We start from the raw sequence: 18,306 nt of genomic DNA on the forward strand, positions 1-18,306 counted from the left end.
GACTACCTAACACTAAATCATACAATTAAGACCATCATCCAGATGCTCCTTGAGCTCTGACTGGCTTGGTGCTGTGACCACTTCCCTAGGGAGTCTGTTCCAGCGACTGAGCACCCTCTCAGTGAAGAACTTTCTCCTAATATCCAATCTGAACTTCCCCTGACACAACTTCATTCCATTTCCTCATGTCCTATTGCTGGTCACTAGAGAGAGGAGATCAGCACCTCCCCCTCTGCTGCTCCCCTTGAGGAAGTTGTAGACTGTGATGAGGTCACAGCCTTCTCTTCTCCAAGCTGAACAAGCCAAGTGACCTCAGCCACTCCTCATAAGTCTTGTCCTTGAGACCTTTCACGATCTTGGTTGCCCTCCTCTGGACACAGTGTAATAGTTTGATGTTCTCCTTATACTGAGGCACCCAAAACTGTACACGGTACTGGAAGAGGGCCATACCAGTGCAGCATAGATGGGGACAATCACCTCCATTGACTGGTTAGCTGTGCTGTGCTTGATGCACTCCAGGACCCGGGTGGCCCTTTTGGCTGCCAGGGCACACTGTTGACTCATATTCAATTTGCCATCAACCCAAACCCCAGACTCTTTCTGCGGGGCTGCTCTCCAGCCTCTTGTCCCTCAGTTACTAAGTTTTAGATCAATCCCAAATGCTGAAAACAATACCCCATAAATGTTGCTGAAAAAGATTAACAACATTATTAACAACTAAATGTGCTTACTGTTCTTGAATCAGAGAAAGGATTGTACTCATCCAGCCTTGGAGAAACATTTCTTGTCACTTGTGTAACAGAAGGATCCTAGAAGAGAGAACAGTTCCATACATGTATGCATGTGTATACAAGCAATGAGTCAACACACATAATTATATCATATAAAACTCTTAAAAAAAGTTTATTTTCACTAAAAAAACCTGTAAATACCCAGCTCTTTCACTGTCCCCAAAATGACATTATTCCATCCCAAGCTTCTTACAGAACTAATCAGCAGTTTAAACTAAACTCCATGTGTCATACATTTGATTTATAAGGGAAAAAGCTTTCAGTAGTGAAGGGAAGAAAACTTTATCCTGCTATGTTGACCACTGGACTCCACAACTATATACCCAAAGACCAAGCATGACAGAAGAAAAGAGTTTTCAGTAAAATCTTGGTTTTCCCTACCCAGAAGTACCTCCAACACACTCAGGAATAGGAAAATAATTTCAGAAAAATGTAACTGAGGAAACAGTGTGAGGAAACTAATTCAGCTTCTACCTGAACTGTAAAATTAAGAAAAAGGTGTAATTTCTTTTTCCTACAAAAGCAGTAAAAAAAAACTGCTTACGGTTTAACTTGAGAAAGCAACTTCAGGAATGAAACAATTCTCTGGCTAGATTCTACAGAAGAGCCGAAGTGTCCACTATCATAGACCACACTAACTTCATATGAAGAAAAATTGTACATATTTCATGTGATGCCTGTTTCCACTACATTGTTTCCGTGGCTTAATTTAAGGTTTTTGCATTTTCAGAACATATGAATGGATGAAAGGAGGATTTTCTTGAAAATTAAGAAATCCACATTTATATTTACATAAACACACAAAACTAGCACACAACATTTCATATGTATACCAAACATACAAAATAGCTCTACATATACTCTTTATAAAACTTATGTGTATATATATACACATCCTTTAATTTCAACAGTCTAGTTCAACATTAGAAAAACTAGAGCTGATAAAGACTAGGACGAAGTACATTTATATTACTTCTTAAGACTTCTAAATTTAAAACCTCAATATATTTCTCTTAAAAAAATAAAATACATCAAATTACTTAATCTACACTTAAATAAATACAAAAATTATTAAGCTACTGAAAAATAAAATCTAGATTCGTAGAATCAGCATCTGTTACAGCATTATCTTAGTTTTGACAGTGGTAGCTTAATCTACAGGTGTAGGAATAGTATTTTCTTAATAGCTGCAGTCAACTTGTTTATAGCTAGAGAAAAATAGGGAAGAATATCAACTCTAAAACTCTGAAGGATACAGCAAATGAGAACAAGTGTTCTTTCATTAGATGTGGTCACAAATGTATTAAAATGAGGCAGTTAAAAAAAACTTTAACTATAAAAAAAGTTTAAGACAAGAAAAGCATTGCTTCAAAAATTTTGCATATTTTAATCAAATTCATGTGCATATGTTTACATAAAAACTAGCCAAAGTGGCAGCATTTTATGAGAACAGAAGGGCAAAGCACATATTTAGCTGCAAAGCGGTATTTCAATGACTGAACAAGAAACAACCTTTCTCTAAATGAATACAAAATGCTACATGTAATTTAAAAATCAGCTTCTTTTGCATTTGCCTTGTACCATGATTAGTGATTTCATAGAATCATTAGGTTGGAAAAGACCTTACAGATCATCAGTTCCAACTATACCTGTCTACTACAAAATCATGTCCCCAAGCACCTTGTCTACTTGCCTTTTAAATACCTCCAGGGATGCTGACTCAACTACCTCCTTGGGCAGCCTGTTCCAGTGCCTAATGACCCTTTCTGTGAAAATTTTTTTTCCTGATGACCAGCCTGAACCTCCCCTGGTGGAGCTTGAGGCCATTCTCTCTCATCCTATCACCTATCACTTGGGAGAAGAGATTAACACTCACCTCACCACAACCTCCTTTTAGGTAGTTGTAGAAAGCAATAAGGTCTCCCCTCAGACCCCTCTTCTCTAGACTAAAGAACCCCAGTTCCCTCAGCCACTCCTCATACAAATTGCTCTCCAGCCCTTTCACCAGTTTCATTGCTCTTCTCTGGACACACTCCAGGACCTCAATGTCTTTCTTGTAGTGAGTGGCTCAAAACTGAACACAGGATTCGAGGTGTGGCCTCACCAGCATTTAGTACAGGGGAAGAATCATTTCCCTGGTCCTGCTGGTCAAGCCATTTCTGATACAAGCCAAGATGCCATTGGCGTTCTTGGCCACCTGGGCCACTGCTGACTCATGTTCAGTCAGCGGTTGACCAACACCCCCAGGTCCTTCTCTTCCAGACAGCTTTCAAGCCATTCTTCTCCAAGGCTGTAGTGCTACATGGCCTTTGTGTGTCCCAAGTGCAGGACTCTACACTTGGCCTTGTTAAAACTCATGCCATTGGCCTCAGCTCATTGATCCAGCCTGTGCAGACACCTCTGTAGAGCCTCCCGACCCTCCAAAAGATTGACACTTCCACCCAGCTTAGTGTCGTCTGCAAACTTGTCAAGGGTGCACTCAATCCCTTCATCCAGGTTGTTGATAAAGACATTGAACAGGATTGGACCCAACATTGAGCCCTGGGGGACACCAGTTGTGACAGGCCTCCAGCTGGATTTAACTCCATTTACCACCACTCTTTGGGCCCGGACATCGAGCCAGTTTTCAACCCAGCAGACGATTTGCCTGTCCGGGCCAGTGGTAGCCAGTTTCTCAAGAAGGATATTGTGATATACTCTGTCAAAGACTTCACTGAAGTCAAGGCTCACCACATCCACAGCCTTTCCCTCATCCATCAAGTGGATCACCTTGTCATAGAAGGAAGATGAGGTTAGTTTGGCAGGACCTGCCTTTCATAAACCCATGCTGAGTGGGCCTGATCACCCAGTTTTCCTGTATGTGCCACGAGACTGATTTTCTCTCTACAAGATCTCACTTCATCTTTGTAGTCCTCACAAGTTGCCTGCCCCTTCTTCCAGAGTTTGCATATTTTCCTCTTTTTCCTGATTTACATCCAGAGCTCTTTACTCAGTCAGGCTGGTTTTCTTCCCCGCCAGCTCATATTCCAGCACATGGGAATAGCCTGCTCTTGTGCTGCCAGGAATTCCTTCTTAAAGAGCATCCAGCTCTTGTGAGCTCCTTTGCCCATAAAACTGTCTCCCATGGAACTTGATCAAGTAGCCTTCTGAACAGACCAAAGTCTGCCCTCCAGCAGTCCAAGGTGCCTGTTCTACTGATCCCCTGTCTTGCTTCTTCTATCATGTCGTGATTGCTGTGCCCCAGGCGTCCTCCAACCGTCACATCTCCCACAAGTCCTTCTCTATTAACAAACAGCAGTTCCAGCAGGGCACCTTCTCTAGTTGGCTCGCTCACCAGTTATGTCAGGAAGATGTCTTCCACACATTCCAGAAACCTCCTAGACCGTTTCTCTGCTGGCTCTTCCAGCAACATCCAGCAGCAGGACATCAAGCAGAAGGACAGTGAGTACTGCAGCGGGGTGACAACTTGCGGGAGTGGGGTGCTTACCAGAGACAGGGAAAGCCCAGGAAAACCCAGGCAGGAGCAGAGAGGGCGGCTCTGGGCTCCTGACAACTGCAAGCGGCCATTCTAGATCAATGCCTCTCGTTCATGTGGGAGACTTCAATCTTCCAGATATCTGATGGAAGTACAATAGAGCAGAAAGGAAGCAGTCTAGGAGGTTCCTGGAGTGCGTGGAAGACAACTTCCTCGCACAGCTGGTGAATGAACCAACAAGGGAAGGTGCCCTCCTGGACCTGCTGTTTGTGAACAGAGAAGGCCTTGTGGGGGATGTGGCAGTAGGAGGACGCCTAGGACAAAGTGATCATGAGATGATACGGTACTCTGTTCTAGGTGAAGTGAAGAGGGTGGGTAGCAGGTCAGTAAAATTAAATTTCCAGAGGGCAGACTTTGGACTATTCAGAAGGCTGGTTGGCAAAGTCTCATGGGAGACAGTACTTAAGGGCAAGGGAGCCCATGAGGGCTGGGAGCTCTTCAAGAAGGAAATCCTAGCAGCTCAGGAGAAAGCCATTCCCGTGGTCCGGAAAAAAAGCCGGCAGGGGAGAAAACCAGCTTGGTTGAACAGAGAGATCTTGAGTGATATCAAGAAGAAGAGAAATGTTTATGAGCTTTGGAAGAAGGGACAGGCGTCTTGGGTGGACTACAGGAGGAAAGTGAGATCATGCAGAGAAAAAATCAGGAGGGCTTAGGCCCAACTAGAAATCAGATTGGCCAAGTCAGTGAAAGATAACAAAAAGTATTTCAATAAATACATTAAATGTAAAAGGAGGACCAGGGAGACCATACAGTCCCTATTGGACACAGAAGGAACAACAGTGACAGGGGATGAGGAAAAGGCTGAGGTACTTAATGCCTTCTTTGCCTCAGTCTTTAATTGTAAAGAAAGTTGTTCCCTCTGTGTACAAACCCAGGAGCTAGAGGAGCAAAATGAGGCTCCCATGATCCAAGAGGAGGTGGTCAGAGCCTTGCTTGCCCGACTAGACACCCACAAGTCTATGGGGCCGAATGGGATTCATCCAAGGGTATTGAAGGAGCTGGCTGATGTGCTGGCCAAACCCCTTTCCATCATCTTCCAGCAGTCCTGGAAGACTGGGGAAGTCCCACTGGACTGGAGGCTGGCTGATGTTGTGCCCATCTACAAGAAGGTTCGCAAGGAGGACCCAGGGAACTACAGGCCTGTCAGTCTGACCTGCTAGGGAAAGTCATGGAGCAGGTGATCTTGAGTGCTATCATGAAGCACATGCAAGAGAACCGGGTGATCAGGCCCAGTCAACATGGGTTCACAAAAGGCAGGTCTTGCCAAACTAACCTGGTCGCCTTCTATGACAAAGTGACTCGGCTGCTGGATGAGGGAAAGGCTGTGGATGTGGTCTTCCTGGACTTCAGTAAGGCCTTTGACACAGTTTCTCACAGCATTCTGCTTGAGAAACTGTCAGCCTCTGGCCTGGAGAGGCGCACACTCTCCTGGGTGGAAAACTGGTTGGATGGCCGGGCCCAGAGAGTGGTGGTAAATGGTGTGAAATCCAGCTGGAGGCCAGTGACAAGTGGGGTTCCCCAGGGCTCAGTGCTGGGTCCAGCCCTGTTCAATGTCTTTATCAATGACCTGGATGAAGGCATTGAGTGCACCCTTAGCAAGTTTGCGGACGACACTAAGCTGGGTGGAAGTGTCGATCTGCTGGAGGGTAAGGAGGCTCTGCAAAGGGATCTGAACAGGCTGGACCGCTGGGCAGAGTCCAATGGCATGAGGTTTAACAAGGCCAAATGCCAGGTCCTGCACTTGGGACACAGGAACCCTATGCAGTGCTACAGACTAGTTGAAGTCTGGCTAGAAAGCTGCCTGGAGGAGAGGGACCTGGGGGTGTTGGTTGACAGCCAACTGAACATGAGCCAGCAGGGGCCCAGGTGGCCAAGAAGGCCAATGGCATCTTGGCTTGTATCAGAAACGGTGTGACCAGCAGGTCCAAGAGGTTATTCTCCCTCTGTACTTGGCACTGGTGAGACCACACTTCGAATACTGTGTTTAGTTCTGGGCCCCTCACCACAAGAAGGATGTTGAGGCTCTGGAGCGAGTCCAGAGAAGAGCAACGAAGCTGGTGAGGGGGCTGGAGAACAAGTCTTATGAGGAACAGCTGAGAGAGCTGGGGTTGTTTTGCCTGGAGAAGAGGAGGCTGAGGGGTGACCTCATTGCTCTCTACAACTACCTGAAAGGAGGTTGTAGAGAGGAGGCTGCTGGCCTCTTCTCCCAAGTGACAGGGGACAGGACAAGAGGGAATGGCCTCAAGCTCCGCCAGGGGAGATTTAGGCTGGACATTAGGAAAAAATTCTTCACAGAAAGGGTCATTGGGCACTGGAACAGGCTGCCCAGGGAGGTGGCTGAGTCACCTTCCCTGGAGGTGTTTAAGGCATGGGTGGACGAGGTGCTAAGGGACATGGTTTAGTGTTTGATAGGAATGGTTGGACTCGATGATCCGGTGGGTCTCTTCCAACCTGGTTATTCTATGATTCCTGCGTGGTGCCTGATGGAGCTGGGTCGTCCCGGTGGATACCACGGGAGATTTAAACAGCCTCTAGGGAGCACCGTAACCCGTAGCACCGCGAACAGAAGCGTGGCAAACAGATGCAGGGCGTGTTAGAAGTGTGGGGTGTGTTATAAAAACAGGGCAGTTTGAGCGGCAGTTCGAGCATGCAGGGCAAGCAGGGAGGGCAGGCAAGGAGGGGCTGGAGGCCGGTCAGAAGGGACCGAGGACCATGGTGGCCACCCGGCAGAAAATTAAAGCTGCTCCAGGTGCTGCACCAGCCAGGATGGATGCAGCCACCCAGACGGAGCCTCAGTGGGCACATGCAGCCACCCAGACACTGGGCTGCAGGCAGTGCCCCCCTCCCACACTGAATCATACCACCAGTACTGACTTCACTTGTGGAAGCTGTGCTCTGGTGGGGGAACTCCACCGCTTGGTGGCAGAGGTAAGGGAGGAAGTAACTAGTCTGAAGACTATCAGGGAGTGTGAGAGGGAAATAGACCAGTGGAGCAGCGCCCTCTCACAAACTAAGCAGGCTGTCAGAGCAAGCACAGTTGTGAACTACCCATCCACCAACTGTAAGTCTGAGGAGAAAAAAGATGGGGAATGGCAGCAAGCTCCTTGCCGTCGCAGAAAGCCTGTTGTCCCCATTCACACAACAAACTCCCAGGTTCCCTCACAGAAAAAATACAAAGCACTGCAAGTGGAATCAATCCCCACAGACGAAGAGGATGGTTTCCACAGCCTAGAAACATTCCCTACGTTGTGCCATCCTCAAACGACCATCAAAACAACCTCCAAGAAAAAGAAGAGAAGAGTTATTGTCTTGGGGGATTCCCTTCTGAAGGGAACAGGGGTCCCTATCTGCAGACCGGACGCAATGCACAGGGAGGTCTGCTGCCTGCTTGGGGCCTCAGTGAAAGACATCACTAGAAATCTTCCGTCCCTGGTGAAACCCACGGATTATTACCCTCTGCCAGTGTTCCAAATAGGCAACAACGACATCCAGAGGAGGAAGCTGAGGGCAATTAAGACGGACTTAAGGGCTCTGGGGCACAAGTAGTGTTTACCTCCATTCCAGCAACAAGGAACGAAGAGGGAGAGATCAAGAAAAATCAGTCGATTAATACCTGGCTCCAAATGTGGTGTGAGGAGCAAAAGTTTGTTTTCTTTGATCATGGATTGGCCCATGCATCTCCAGGCTTCCTTACTAAGGATGGGGCACACTTGTCTCCTAGGGGTACAAAAATCCTCACAAAAAATCTAGCAGGGCTCATTAATAGAGCTTTAAACTAGATGTGAAGGGGAGGGGGATGAAGCCAGGCTAGTCAGGAGTGAGCCTGGAATCGGAACTCCAGTGCCTGAGAGATGGTGTACTGATGAGGACCTCCAGTATATCAACTCAGAGCGAGTGGGAGCAACTACATCTAGTGACAGAAAGGATGTAATTGGCACTGATGGGTTAGATAATCAAAGTACCAGTCATTTGAGAATGAACACTATTCCCTTAATGAGAGCTGAAAGATTATCACCCCAGCTGAAGTGCATTTACACCAATGCACGCAGCATGGGCTATAAACAGGAGGAATTGGAAGATATTATAGGGCAAGGAGACTACGACAGAGTTGTCATCACGGAAATGTGGTGGGATGACTCATATAACTACAGTGCAGCAATGAAGGGGTATAAACTCTTCAGGCGGGACAGGAAAGGTAGGAGAGGTGGTGGGGTAGCCCTCTATCATAGAATCATAGAATAACCAGGTTGGAAGAGACCCACCGGATCATCGAGTCCAACCATTCCTATCAAACACTAAACCATGCCCCTTAGCACCTCGTCCACCCATGCCTTAAACACCTCCAGGGAAGGTGAATCAACCACCTCCCTGGGCAGCCTGTTCCAGTGCCCAATGACCCTTTCTGTGAAAAATTTTTTCCTAATGTCCAGCCTAAACCTCCCCTGGCGGAGCTTGAGGCCATTTCCTCTTGTCCTGTCCCCTGTCACTTGGGAGAAGAGGCCAGCAGCCTCCTCTCCACAACCTCCTTTCAGGTAGTTGTAGAGAGCAATGAGGTCTCCCCTCAGCCTCCTCTTCTCCAGGCTAAACAACCCCAGCTCTCTCAGCCGTTCCTCATAAGACTTGTTCTCCAGCCCCTTCACCAGCTTTGTTGCTCTTCTCTGGACTCGCTCCAGAGCCTCAACATCCTTCTTGTGGTGAGGGGCCCAGAAGTGAACACAGTATTCGAGGTGCGGTCTCACCAGTGCCGAGTACAGAGGGAGAATTAGCTCCCTGGACCTGCTGGTCACACCATTTCTGATACAAGCCAAGATGCCATTGGCCTTCTTGGCCACCTGGGCCCCTGCTGGCTCATGTTCAGGCAGCTGTCAACCAACAACCCCAGGTCTTTCTCCTCCAGGCAGCTTTCTAGGCAGACTTCAACTAGTCTGTAGCACTGCACAGGGTTGTTGTGCCCCAAGTGCAGGACCCGGCATTTGGCCTTGTTAAACCTCATGCCATTGGACTCTGCCCAGCGGTCCAGCCTGTTCAGATCCCTTTGCAGAGACTCCGTACCCACCAGCAGATCAACACTTCCACCCAGCTTATCATCTTCCGCAAACTTGCTAAGGGTGCACTCAATGCCTTCATCCAGGTTATTGATAAAGACATTGAACAGGGCTGGACCCAGCACTGAGCCCTGGGGAACCCCACTTGTCACTGGCCTCCAGCTGGATTTCACACCATTTACCACCACTCTCTGGGCCCGGCCATCCAACCAGTTTTCCACCCAGGAGAGTGTGCACCTCTCCAGGCCAGAGGCTGACAGTTTCTCAAGCAGAATGCTGTGAGAAACTGTGTCAAAGGCCTTACTGAAGTCCAGGAAGACCACATCCACAGCCTTTCCCTCATCCAGCAGCCGAGTCACTTTGTCATAGAAGGCGACCAGGTTAGTTTGGCAAGACCTGCCTTTTGTGAACCCATGTTGACTGAGCCTGATCACCCGGTTTTCTTGCATGTGCTGTATGATAGCACTCAAGATCACCTGCTCCATGACTTTCCCTGGCACTGAGGTCAGACTGACAGGCCTGTAGTTCCCTGGGTCCTCCCTGCGACCCGTCTTGTAGATGGGCACCACATCAGCCAGCCTCCAGTCCAGTGGGACTTCCCCAGTCTTCCAGGACTGTTGGAAGATGATGGAAAGGGGTTTAGCAAGCACATCCGCCAGCTCCTTCAATACCCTTGGGTGGATCCCATCCGGCCCCATAGTCTTGTGGGTGTCTAGCTGGGCCAGCAATTCTCTAACCACCTCCTCTTGGATCATGGGAGCCTCATTATGCTCCTCTAGCTCCTGGGTTTGTACACAGAGGGAACGACTTTCCTTACTATTAAGGACTGAGGCAAAGAAGGCATTAAGTACATCAGCCTTGTCCTCTTCCTTTGTCACAGTTGTTTCATTTGCATCCAATAGGGCCCGAATATTCTCCCTGGTCCTCCTTTTACATTTAATGTATTTATTGAAATTCTTTTTGTTATCTTTCACTGACTTGGCCAATGTGAGCTCTAGTTGGGCTTTAGCCCTCCTGATTTTTCCTCAGCATGATCTCTCTTCTTCCCTGTAGTCCACCCAAGACGCCTGTCCCTTCTTCCAAGCCCATAAACATTTCTCTTCTTCTTGATATCACTCAAGATCTCTCTGTTCAACCAAGCTGGTTTTTTTTTCCCCTGCCGGCTTTTTTTCCGGAACATGGGGATGGCTTTCTCCTGAGCTGCTAGGATTTCCTTCTTGAAGAGCTCCCAGCCCTCATGGGCTCCCTTGCCCTTAAGTACTGTCTCTCATGAGACAGGCCAACCAGCCTTCTGAAGAGTTCAAAGTCTGCCCTCTGGAAATTTAATGCTATTGACCTGCTACCCACCCTCTTCACTTCACCTAGAACAGAAAACCCTATCATCTCATGGTCACTTAGTCCTAGGCGTCCACCTACTGCCACATCCCCTACAAGGCCTTCTCTGTTCACAAACAGCAGGTCCAGGAGGGCACCTTCCCTTGTTGGTTCACTCACCAGCTGTGCAAGGAAGTTGTCTTCCACACACTCCAGGAGCCTCCTAGACTGCTTCCTTCCTGCTCTATTGTACTTCCAGCAGATCTCAGGAAGATTGAAGTCTCCCACAAGAATGAGGGGCATTGATCTAGAGACTAAACCCAGCTGTTTATAGAAGAGCTCATCAGCTGCTTCTCCTGGGCTGGGTGGTCTGTAACAGACTCCCATCACAAAATCTGCCTTCTGGTGGGCTCCTCTGATTTTAACCCACAGGCACTCAATCTCCTCATCACCACAATCCATCTCAACAGTGTCCAAGTCCTCCCTTACGAAGAGGGCTACCCCGCCTCCTCTCCTACCCTTCCTGTCCCGCCTGAAGAGTTTGTACCCCACCATAGCTGCACTCCAGTTACATGAGTCGTCCCACCACGTTTCCGTGATGGCAACGACATCATAGGCTCCTTGCCCTGCGACAGCTTCCAGCTCCTCCTTCTTATTACCCATGCTGCGTGCCTTCAGCCCTCATACAGGGAATAGACTTCATTCCCAATTGCCTGGTCACTGGAGTAGCTAGCCCCAGAGGGCCCATATCTTCCTTACCATCCCCAGGTATAATCACCCCCACTTTCTGTGTGGTGATGTACTGGTGGTCTTCACCAGCACACCCTCTCCGAGTCACCAGTGCCCCATGTCCAGGCTCGCTCCTGTCTAGCCTGGTCTCATCCCCCTCCCCCTTCACATCTAGTTTAAAGCTCGGTTTATGAGCTTAGCTAGGTTTTTAGTAAGGGCTTTTGCCCCACTAGGAGACACACGTGTCTCATCCTTAGTAACAAATCCTGGGGGTGCGTGAGCCACCCCATGATCAAAGAAGCCGAAGCCCCTCTCCTCACACCAGGCTCGGAGCCAGGCATTAATTGAATTCTTCTTCCTGACTTCCAGCTCCTCTCTATTTAGCCTTGGGATGGAGCAGAATACTATTTGAGCCCCAGAGCCCTCCATCATTTTCCCAATGGCCCTGAAGTCTTTCTTGATGGCTTTGGTCTTTCTATTTTCTAAATCATCACTACCAGTTTGGACTACTATCAGAGGATAGTAGTCCATCTCCTGGACCAGGGAAGGAAGTTTTCTAGCTACCTCCTTCAGTGATGCCCCCCGGTAAGCAGCAGACTCTCTGTGGAGTGGGTCCAGTCTGCAAACGGTTCCCTCCATTCCTTTTAGGAGGGAATCCCCTACAACAATCACCCTCCTCTTCTTCTTAATGGAGGATGTTTTTATCTTTTTCTGAGGATGGTGGAGCCTAGGGAAAGATTCTAGGCTGTGGGAGCCATCATCCTCATCCTTAGGATTGGATTCCACCTGCAGCACATGGTATTTGTTCACCAGGGGGATCTGGGGTTTTGTTGTGTGGTTGAGGGGAGCAGGTTTCCTTCGTCAGGCAGGAACTTGCTGCCATTCCCCATCTCTTGTAACCCCAACCTTGCAGTTTGCAGGTGGACGGTGTTTGGACACACCAGCTCCAGAAGGCTGCTGAGTTAGTGAGAGGGCACTGCTCCACTGGTCTATCTCCCTCTCACATTCCCTGATGGTCCTCAGGCTCTTTACCTCCTCCCTTAACTCCTCCACCATGTGAAGGAGTTTCCCCACTCGAGCGCAGATTTCACAAGTGGAGCCAGTACCAGAGGCACAAGCTGGTGTGGGAGGGGGGCACTGCCTGCAGCCCAGGGCCTGGGTAGCTGCATGCACCCACTGTGGCTCTGTCTGGGTGGCAGCATCCATCCTGCCTGCTGCAGCACACGGAGCAGCTTTAATCTTCTGCCGGGTGGCCACCATGGTCTTCAGTGTCTTTTGGCCCTCTAGCCCCTCTCTGTGCCCTGCCTTCTCACCCTGCCTGCTCAAACTGCCACGCTCCTCTTTGCCATGCACCTCTTAGCCACGCTCCCTATGTTAGAGAGTGCTTTGATACCCTTGAGCTCGATTACAGTGATGACGGGATTGAGTGGGAGAAGTCTCAAGATCACTAGCTCTTGTTCTCGTGGGAGACTTCAATCTTCCAGATGTCTTCTGGAAGTACAATACAGCAGAGAGGAAGCAGTCTAGGAGGTTCCTGGAGTGTGTGGATGACAACTTCCTCGCACAACTGGTGAGTGAGCCGACAAGGGAAGGTGCCCTCCTGGACCTGCTGTTTGTCAACAGAGAAGGCCTTGTGGGGGATGTGATGGTTGGAGGATGCCTGGGGAAAATAAATCATGAGATGGCAGAATTCTCAGTTCTAGGTGAGGGGAGGAGTGGGGCTAGCAGAATGGCCACATTAAACTTCCAGAGGGCAGACTTTGGTCTCTTCAGAGGGCTAGTTGATAAAGTTCCATGGGAGAGAGTCATTAATGACAAGGGAGCCCATGAGGGCTGGGTACTCTTCAAGAAGGAAATCCTGGAAGCTCAGGAGAAAGCCGTCCCCATGTTCTGGAAAATTAGCTGTCAGGGAAAAAAAACAGCTTCGTTGAGCAGAGAGATATGGGTGGACATCAAAAAGAAGAGGAATATCTATGAACTTTGGAAGAAGGGACAGGCGTCTTGGGTGGACTACAGGGAAGAAGAGAGATCATGCTGAGGAAAAATCAGGAGGGCTAAAGCCCAACTAGAGCTCACATTGGCCAAGTCAGTGAAAGATAACAAAAAGAATTTCAATAAATACATTAAATGTAAAAGGAGGACCAGGGAGAATATTCGGGCCCTATTGGATGCAAATGAAACAACTGTGACAAAGGAAGAGGACAAGGCTGATGTACTTAATGCCTTCTTTGCCTCAGTCCTTAATAGTAAGGAAAGTCGTTCCCTCTGTGTATACACCCAGGAGCTAGAGGAGCATAATGAGGCTCCCATGATCCAAGAGGAGGTGGTCAGAGAATTGCTGGCCCAGCTAGACACCCACAAGACTATGGGGCCGGATGGGATCCACCCAAGGGTATTGAAGGAGCTGGCTGATGTGCTTGCTAAACCCCTTTCCATCATCTTCCAACAGTCCTGGAAGACTGGGGAAGTCCCACTGGACTGGAGGCTGGCTGATGTGGTGCCCAACTACAAGAAGGGTCGCAGGGAGGACCCAGGGAACTACAGGCCTGTCAGTCTGACCTCAGTGCCAGGGAAAGTCATGGAGCAGGTGATCTTGAGTGCTATCATACAGCACGTGCAAGAAAACCGGGTGATCAGGCCCAGTCAACATGGCTTCATGAGAGGCAGGTCTTGCCAAACTAACCCGATCGCCTTCTATGATAAAGTGACTCGCCTGCTGGATGAGGGAAAGGCTGTGGATGTGGTCTTCCTGGACTTCAGTAAAGCCTTTGACACAGTTTCTCACAGCATTCTGCTTGAGAAACTGTCAGCCTCTGGCCTGGAGAGGCACACACTCTCCTGGGTGGAAAACTGGTTGGATGGCCGGGCCCAGAGAGTGGTGGGAAATGATGTGAAATCCAGCTGGAGGCCAGTGACAAGTGGGGTTCCCCAAGGCTCGGTGCTGGGTCCAGCCCTGTTCAATGTCTTTATCAATAACCTGGATGAAGGCATTGAGTGCACCCTTAGCAAGTTTGCGGATGACGCTAAGCTGGGTGGAAGCGTGGATCTACTGGAGGGTAGGGAGGCTCTGCAAAGGGATCTGAACAGGTTGGACTGCTGGGCAGAGTCCAATGGCATGAGGTTTAACAAGGCCAAATGCCGGGTCCTGCACTTGGGGCACAACAACCCTGTGCAGTGCTACAGACTAGTTGAAGTCTGCCTAGAAAGCTGCCTGGAGGAGAAAGACCTGGGGTTGTTGGTTGTCAGCCGACTGAATATGAGCCAGCAGTGTGCCCAGGTGGCCAAGAAGGCCAATGGCATCTTGGCTTGTATCAGAAATGGTGACCAGCAGGTCCAGGGAGGTCATTCTCCCTGTGTACTCAGCACTGGTGAGACTACACCTCAAATACTGTGTTCACTTCTGGGCCCCTCACCACAAGAAGGATGTTGAGGCTCTGGAGCGAGTCCAGAGAAGAGCAACAAAGCTGGTGAGGGGGCTGGAGAACAAACCTTATGAGGAACGGCTGAGAGAGCTAGGGTTGTTTGGCCTGGAGAAGAGGAGGCTGAGGGGAGACCTCATTGCTCTCTACAACTACCTGAAAGGAGGTTGTGGAGAGGAGGGAGCTGGCCTCTTCTCCTAAGCGACAGGGGACAGGACAAGGGGGAATGGCCTCAACCTCCACCAGGGGATGTTCAGGCTTGACATCAGGAAAAAATATTTCATGGAAAGGGTCATTGGGCACTGGAACAGGCTGCCCAGGGAGGTGGTTGAGTCACCATCCCTAGAGATCTTTAAATGACGAGTGGATGAGGTACTCAGGGACATGGTTTAGTGGTTGTCAGGAATGGTTGGACTCGATGATCATGGAGGTCTTTTCCATCCTAGTTATTCTGTGATTCTGCATTATACTTTCAGCAGGCATCTTGTTCACCCATAGACATTCAACCCTATCATCACTGTCAATGAGTTTGAGGCTGTCAAAACTCACTGTAACAGAGGGCTACCCCACCACCTCTCCTTCCTCGCCTATTCCTCCTGAAGAATCTGTTGCCTTCCATAGCAGCACTCTGGTTATGTGAGTCATCCCACCACGTTTCTGTGCGAGCAATAATATCACAGTCCTCCTGCCTTACAATAACTTCTAGCTCCTCTTGTTTATTGCCCATGCTGCGTGCATTGGTGTCAATGCACTACAGTTGGGCTGTTGATCCCGCTATGCTCCTAAGGGGAATAGTCTTAATTCCTTAATCATCTACTCACTGAATTATCTAACGCTTCCCTGGAGCGATTATATGTGCTATTGCTCACTTCCTGCGGGGTGGCAGACCAAGGGTCCTTGCCAGCACACCATTCCTCAGACACTGGAGTGCCATTCCCAGACTTTTCTCGACCAAGCCTGGTTATGTCCCCTCCCCCTTCACATCTAATTTAAAGCTCTATTAATGAGCCCTGCTATCTTCTTGGTGAGTACCCTTTTGCCCCTTGAGGACAGGTGTACCCCATCTTGGATAACAAGCCTGGTGATTTGCCCATCAACCCATGATCAAAGAACCCAAAGTTTTGCCCCTCATACCAGGTTTGGAGCCAGTTATTTATTTCCTGGCACTTCCCTATCTTTCCCTCATCATTGCTAGTAGTAGGCATGACAGGGGAGAAAACAACTTGCTCCCCCAAACCCTTCACCATACTACCCAGGGCCCTAAAATACCTTTTAATTGCTATTAATTTTTTTGTTGAGATTTCATTGCTACCTAATTGGAAGATCAGCAACAGGTAATAATACGTGGACCTGACTAGCATTGGTAGTCTTCTCACTACATCTCTAACCGAGGCCCCAGGAAGGCAGCAAACTTCCCTTTGTACTGGGTCCAGTCTACAAATTGGTCCTTCTGTTCCCTTTAGAAGGGAGTCCCCTATGACAATAACCCACCTCTGCTTCTCATCAGAGGCTGTTTTACTGGAAGACTTGTTGCGTCTTAATCTAGGGAACACATTTCTATGCTGTGGGACCCATCCTCCTTGAGGTTTGGTTCCACTTCCAGAGCTTCATATCGAATGTGAAAGGGAACCTGGGAGGCTGCAGTTGGCACAGGAGAGAAACACCTGCTGCATCAGCCAGGAACTTGCTGCCACTCCCCTCCATCTCCTAAATTTTTCTCCTTGGCTGAATGGAGAGAGGATGGGGAGATGACCTGTTGGGTCTGAAACGGGGAGCATAGGGTGTTATTCCAATGGTCAGTCTCCCTCTTGCACTCTCTAATGGTCCTCAGCCTGCTCACCTCTTCCCTGAGCTCTGTCACCAGTCAAAAGAGTTTCTCCACCTGAGCATACCTCCCACAAGTTAACTCCCCACCGGTGTCTGATACTGAAGCAGGAGGGGGTCATGCCCTGCAGCCTGCAATCTAGGTGGCGGCATTCACTCACTAGGGCTCTGTCTGGGAGGCTGCATCAGTCATGGCTGGTATGGAGGAGCTTGGAGCAGCCCTATTTTTCTGCCGAGTGGCCACCATGGTTCTCTACTTCTGGCCAAGTTCCAGCATCCTCCCACCTCACCCTGCCTGTGTGAACTGCTGCACAAACTGCTATGCCATGCTTTTCTGCTGCACCACACACCTGTTTGCCCGCTCCTGTTTGTCGCCGAGCTTCCCCCCGCTCTGCCAACCGCCCCATTGCCTCGATCTAGTGTCCAGCTGCAGCACTTGCCATGTCTGCTGCCAATCCACACCGATTCAATAAAGCCATCTTGGTGACAGTCTCCCCTGGAAGTCTGCCATATTTTTAGTTACCATCCTGGACTTGAACACACTGTTCCAACTAAAATCTCATCAGGCCTTGCATAAACTGATGGACTAACTTCTTGTAACATGTCCTTTCATTAAATGACTGTCACAATATATTGTGCAGAAGAACAAAAATAATGGAAAGTATGTATGGGGAGAGAATACTTGTAAAATTCAGCTACAAATAATTTGAAACATTGAATAAAAAGATCATAAAACTAAGAATAAAAACTGATATCTGAATTAGGCATTAGTTTACTAGACTTGTTAGTACAAGATCAAAAAAGATGAAATTCTTAAAACAAAAGTTAATGCAACCAACAATTTCATGATGCAGTATACAAGATGGTAGAAAGTTGTATAAGGTTGGAAACTTTTTACCCCAGCCAGCAGCTAAGCTCCCACCCAGTTGCTCACTGTAAAGTCATCTCTCTTTGCCTTAAAAATTTTGCCTGAAGACTGTCTGCTTGTGTGTAGGGTTCAACTGAAGGACGATGTAGGAGCGGGCACTGCTCTCCCTTGCTTGGCTAGGCTCTGGACCCAGAGCTGGCTGTGGTTGGGTGGAGGTGATGCAGCGACGGATTTGAATGAGCAAGCTGCACCCTCAAGTGTAACCACTATGGACAGCATGGACCTGAGTTTTCGATCTGAGTTCTGTGACAAATGTTTAAGTCACGGAGTGGAATGTAAAGTCAGTCTATGTTTATCTATTTGCCTTAAACATTTTGTCTGAGGACTACCCACTTGTGGCACCAGCTTGTCTGTAGTGCCACGGTTCAGTGGGGGGGCAGTGCAGGAGCAGGCACAGCTCTCCCTCGCTTGGGTGAAGTGGGGCCCCAGAGCTGGCTTCGGTGGGGGGAGGGGATGCAGCCCTTGCTGATGCCCCGCTACTCCCCCCAACCTGCTTGCTTCCGGGGCCCGCCAAAAATACATGTGGAGATGGGGGTTTGGGCTGGCCTTATAAAAGGACTCTCAAGGAACCAGGGGGTAGTCTCGCTCTCACCTCCATGCTCGTTCTCACTCACACGCTTGGATCGGACCAGCCTGGACCACGCGGCCTGGAAAAAGCTGCTGCTGTGAACACGTGTTCCCGAGATCATCTGCTGCCTTCGATGTGGTGATTTTTTTCCTT

The 18,306-nt window shown here is 48.9% G+C and overlaps 1 protein-coding gene across 1 annotated transcript in view; it reads right to left on the reverse strand.

Moving 5' to 3' along the window:
- Window positions 1–18,306, reverse strand: part of LOC138733795 (secretory carrier-associated membrane protein 1-like) — a 122,797-nt gene that overhangs the window by 83,064 nt on the left and 21,427 nt on the right. Inside the window, exon 2 of the mRNA XM_069881288.1 lies at window positions 732–809. Coding sequence (XP_069737389.1) covers window positions 732–809 — 78 coding nt within the window. The remainder of the gene's footprint in view (window positions 1–731; window positions 810–18,306) is intronic.

This window comes from Phaenicophaeus curvirostris (assembly GCF_032191515.1).
Source record: "Phaenicophaeus curvirostris isolate KB17595 chromosome W unlocalized genomic scaffold, BPBGC_Pcur_1.0 scaffold_34, whole genome shotgun sequence".
Taxonomy (NCBI): domain Eukaryota; kingdom Metazoa; phylum Chordata; class Aves; order Cuculiformes; family Cuculidae; genus Phaenicophaeus; species Phaenicophaeus curvirostris.